This window comes from Belonocnema kinseyi, chromosome 5, assembly GCF_010883055.1.
Source record: "Belonocnema kinseyi isolate 2016_QV_RU_SX_M_011 chromosome 5, B_treatae_v1, whole genome shotgun sequence".
Classification (NCBI taxonomy): Eukaryota; Metazoa; Arthropoda; class Insecta; order Hymenoptera; family Cynipidae; genus Belonocnema; species Belonocnema kinseyi.
Window position 1 is genome coordinate 139,048,588 of NC_046661.1, and position 4,907 is coordinate 139,053,494.

At 23.0% G+C, this 4,907-nt stretch overlaps 1 protein-coding gene across 1 annotated transcript in view; it reads right to left on the bottom strand.

The window, feature by feature from the left end:
- Positions 1-3,349, bottom strand: part of LOC117173918 (peroxidase-like) — a 42,728-nt gene extending 39,379 nt beyond the window's left edge. The window contains exon 1 of the mRNA XM_033362564.1: positions 3,239-3,349. Coding sequence (XP_033218455.1) covers positions 3,239-3,303 — 65 coding nt within the window. The 5' untranslated portion in view covers positions 3,304-3,349. The remainder of the gene's footprint in view (positions 1-3,238) is intronic.
- Between the last annotated feature and the right edge of the window lie 1,558 nt (positions 3,350-4,907).

A 4,907-nucleotide genomic window follows, 5' to 3' on the forward strand; every position in this document is an offset into this window, starting at 1 on the left:
CCCGTTTAGTCAAATGTCAATGTTTTGCGACCCCCGAATCCGAAAAAGAGGTTTTTATTAATGTGTCTGTCTGGCTGTCTGTCTGCATGTATGTCTGTCTGTGTCTTTCAACGATAACTATTGAAAAATTAATCTGCTAGATTGGCCTTTGATACACTTATTAGTATCTTCAACAAAAGGTCCAGTTCGTTAGGCAGTCATTTTGGATAAAAATTTAAAAATTGAGTGCATTTTGAATATTTTTAAGACTACTTTTTTCAAAATAAAAAAATTCTCTGTACAGATCTTTATAGTTTTCAAAAAGGCGAACAATTTTTCCTGATGACTTTTTTCACAAAATCAAAACTTACTAAAGATATAGCATTTACAAAATTCCAAAAAACACACGAAAATGAACATTTCAGGCTAAATAACGCAAGAAATAAAAAAAAGTCAAGAGAAGAAAAATTTTGATTTTGAATGCCCTACAATATTATTATAACAACTGGTTGAGTTTCGGTAGAAAATTAAATTGAGAAAGTTTGGGTCACTGAGGTTAGGGATATGATTTAGAAGTTCAAAAACAGGCTGCTGTGCAGACTGCTTGCATAACTTTTAAATAGTGAGAATAAAATTGGAAATGCACAAATTCTGTTTTTGAAAAAGCATTTAAGACGTAAGGGGCTTTAACGAAAGAGAATTCACAATCACCAAAATATTATTTTCGATTAGGTTATCAAGACAGAATCCCATCAGTTTTTCGACATAAGAGCTGTAGACTTGATACAATAGACATTGCACACAGACTATGAAAATGAATATATTGTTCTGAATTAATTAACTTCTTACTTCATGAGTATCTTACTAAAAATAATAATCGACAAGTTTATACGGTATGAAGTTGGTTCCCTTTCCGCTAATAAATTCTGTTCGCAGCATGAAATTAGTTCGTAGTGAAAACTCTTTTTCATTATTTTATTTTTAAATACAATTAATTAAAAAGTTTTTGGTGGTCAAAAATTTAAATTATCATGTATTATTGCAATTTAAACTAAATAAGTCTTAAGCAACAGATTTCCTAATGTTAAAAAAAATGTTAATCTATCCGAATCCAAGAAATTAATTTATCCTTAATGAAAAACTTACTCATTTATTCGGCAGAAATTTTTTTCATCATTTTTATTTTTATATTCATGCTTGCTATCAGAAATATTTATTTTACATTATATTTTTATATTTTTTAGTTGGCAATGCAATACTTCCCGCGCACTGTAGCGCGCGTATTTTGTTGCTATTTTTAATAATTAAGCATAGACTTGAGTTTTTTTAAATATAATTAAGGAAATTAAATTTTTTAGTCAATAAATTCGATTATAATAGAAAATTTTTATTATGTCAATAATAAAAATAAATATATGGCAACATAAAAAACCAATTAAAAATTTTTCAAATAAAGTAATTTCGAATGCAAGGATGATTGTTTTTTCATCTGATTTCGAAGTATTTTATATTTGAAAGAAAAATAAAGTATAAAGCACTTTTTTATATTGGTAATATTTAAACTGGCGATAAATTTTATTCTACATATTGTAAAAAAATTATTTTTTCGGAATTGTTAACAATTTTGAAATATTTTCGTACTGGAATTTAAAATTGTATGATAATTTGGGAATGACAACTAGATAAGAAAAACAATTAAAAATTAGGGCCAGGCAATATAAATGGAATGTTTTTTTTTAATAATTAAAAATATTGAGCACTTCAAATTAACTTAATAGAAAAAAATTTTGAATTTAAAATCTTAGAATTGTGAAATTTTTAACATCATTAGAAGCACTTTGATGTCTTTTTTTTTAATTTGAATTTTATAGGTCAAATTCTCAAATTTTTAGTTAAAGTTTGGAAAAAAGTAAATCGTTCAAAATTGAAAACGTATTTCATTTGAAAATTTTAAGAATGTATGATAGTAATTTTAAAGAAAGTGTTAAAAATTAAAAAGTTATGTTGCTTCAAATTAAAATAGATTAAAACAAGACTGTCTGAAATGTATACGTCAGCAATCAAATAATTTAATTAATATTGATTAGTCACAATTTTAGAGTCTTGAATTTTCGTGTCATACGCTAAATTTTCAATTATTCCCCACCATAAGTTTTAAATTTACAATAAAAACGGCAAAGTTTTGTAAACTATACTAATTAAAAAAAATTTAATCTAAAATAACTAAATTTTGAGATATTTAGTTTTTCTAATTTAATATCAAATTCCTTATTTTCAAACGATTTAAATTAAAAATTGAAGGCAATTTCAATTCATTTCTATTGAAATTATCCAATTTACAAGTGTTTTGTCTGAAATTATAAAATATTAGAGCGTCTGATTATAGATTTTTATATTTAAATTAATTAAAATGAAAAAATATTTCAGTTAAAAGTTTTAAGAATAAATAATCGTAATTCTAAAGAAAGCGTTAAGAATAAAAAGTTTTAAATTGAAAAATTTAAAAGTTGTGTTGCTTAAAATCAAAATAAATTAAAATAAAACTCTGAAATTATTACTTCTGGAATTAAATAAATTATATAAATTTGATTGTTCACAATTTTAGAGCATATCTTAGCATATTTAAGTTTTAAAAACTATACAATTAACAATTTGAACATTTTCAATTTAATAATTATTAACATTTTATTAACATAATTGGAATTTTTAAGGGATTGAGTATAAAAAGTTTTAGTATCAAAATATATTTTTTTTATCTCTTAAAAATTTTAAATGATAAAAATTCAGAAATTGCCTTATTTCTTAAGTTTTAGTCTGAAACCATTAAATTTTAAAATTATTTAATTTGGTATCAAATCCTTTATTTTGAAAGATTTAAATTAAAACTTCGATACAATTTAGACCCCTTTCTGATATTACCGATTTAGAAATTTTCATTTTAAGAAAATCTCAATTTCAAATGAGTAAATTTTAAATGATTTTATTTTAAAAAAAACGATATAATTTTCATTCATTTTATTCAATTCGAAATATTGGTCTATAATTCGAAATATTGGTCCATATCATTTCATTTTTTAAATATTTAAAGTAAAATTGTTTAATTTTACTTTGAAGGTGACACTAAGTTTAAAAACTGAGTTTTTTTAGGTAATTAAAATTAAAATGAAAAAAGGTGACGATGCATTTTAAATCCATTTTTCAATTCGATTTTATAAGGAATTTTAATTTGACAAATCTATAAAAATTTTGTTTTACTTACTCATTTTTTTGAGCGATTACCCCAACTATGAGTGATAGCAGGATCGAAAAATATCTTTTAATCATTTCAATATGTTTTTAAAACAGTATCAAAGGATTTTTTTAAAACTATCAAATTAGTATAATCGAAAATGTGTGAAGACTTATATTTGAACTGGCCTGATGCACAATGAACAACGTTTATTTCATTAGATTAATCGTGGCTAGATTATTGTAGTTTGAACAATATTGACACAGAAAAAATGAATTATTTATGATTGTGTATTGATAGACTTTTTATGATAATTTTATTATTGAGCGACAAGACATTGCACATGTGAAATACATATTAGAAAATTAATAGAAACAAATTAGTTTACTCAATAAATTTAATAAATCATTATTTCTGGTTAATGGCAAAATTAATTTATACTTAAAAAAACTGAAACGAAAATAAAAATGAAGGTCTTTTTATGCACTAATTTATTAGTATTATTATTATTATTGTTTTTTTGTAACACTTAAGTTTATTTTTTAAAGTCCATAAATAGGCTCGTCAAAATTTCGCTTCTTTTTCTATTTCTATAAAAATATCATTAATTTTTTTCATACAAAAGAAAATATTATATTAATCCATTGAACTAATTCTTTGGTTGAAAAATCATAAATGCCGTAAAAATATTGTTTGAAAAAATTAAAATTTTGGCGCGAAAATCAAAAAATATTTATGTCAGTTGTGCTATTTTTTATACAATAATTATCTTTAATGACAAATTGCACTCAAATAAATATTTTTTGAATTCAAGTTTTTTGGACTTGAAATAAATTTTTGACACAAAATCTTCCAAAATAGGTATTTTTAAAATTTTAAACTTGTACTAGGCTAGCACAATGATTATCTTTCATCACGAATTGCCCTCCGATTAATATTTTTAAAAATTATATCTTTTTGGACTTGGAATACATTTTTTGAAAATTTTCGGTCAAAAATGTATTCCAAAGAAAAAACTACAAATTCCAGAAAGATTGCATTTTTGGGCAAGATAAAAATTTGAGTACAATTTACAGTTTAAGATTTTCGAATTTTGTATTTCTAGAACAGAGGTTATCATTTTTTAAATTGCGAAATCCTGGCCATTTAAAATGATGAATCTTCAAAAAAATATTTTTTTCATAAAGTAGTCTGAAGAAAAATCTTATTCGACAAAACAAAGAAATGATAAGAAATATCGTGTTACTACAAACTATTTTTTAAATATTAAATATACATACATAAAATTTTTTTAAATAAAATCTATTTATTTTTCTTCATGCTTCTTGAAATTGAAAGAGGACAAGGAATTTGACATTTATTATAAAATTATCGGAACAAAGTTTTTTTTTAATAAAAAATTTGGATGTTGATAATTGAAATTAGTTTTTATTAATTTTGTTAACCTTTTTCCCTAAATTGAAAATTTGAATTTTATGAGGCAGTAAAATTAATCAGTCATTTTTCATACACCGAGAGAAAATTTATGTTAAAGTTCAAGAAATAATTGATTTTTTCTGATTTTTGTTTTTCAATCAGTACACTTAATTATTGATAAAATAACAATTATTTTCAATGTGCTATCTACATATTAATTACTGCAAGTTCACTAATTACTAGCAAACTTGTGAATTTACAAGAGTTTCTTTGTCATATAAAT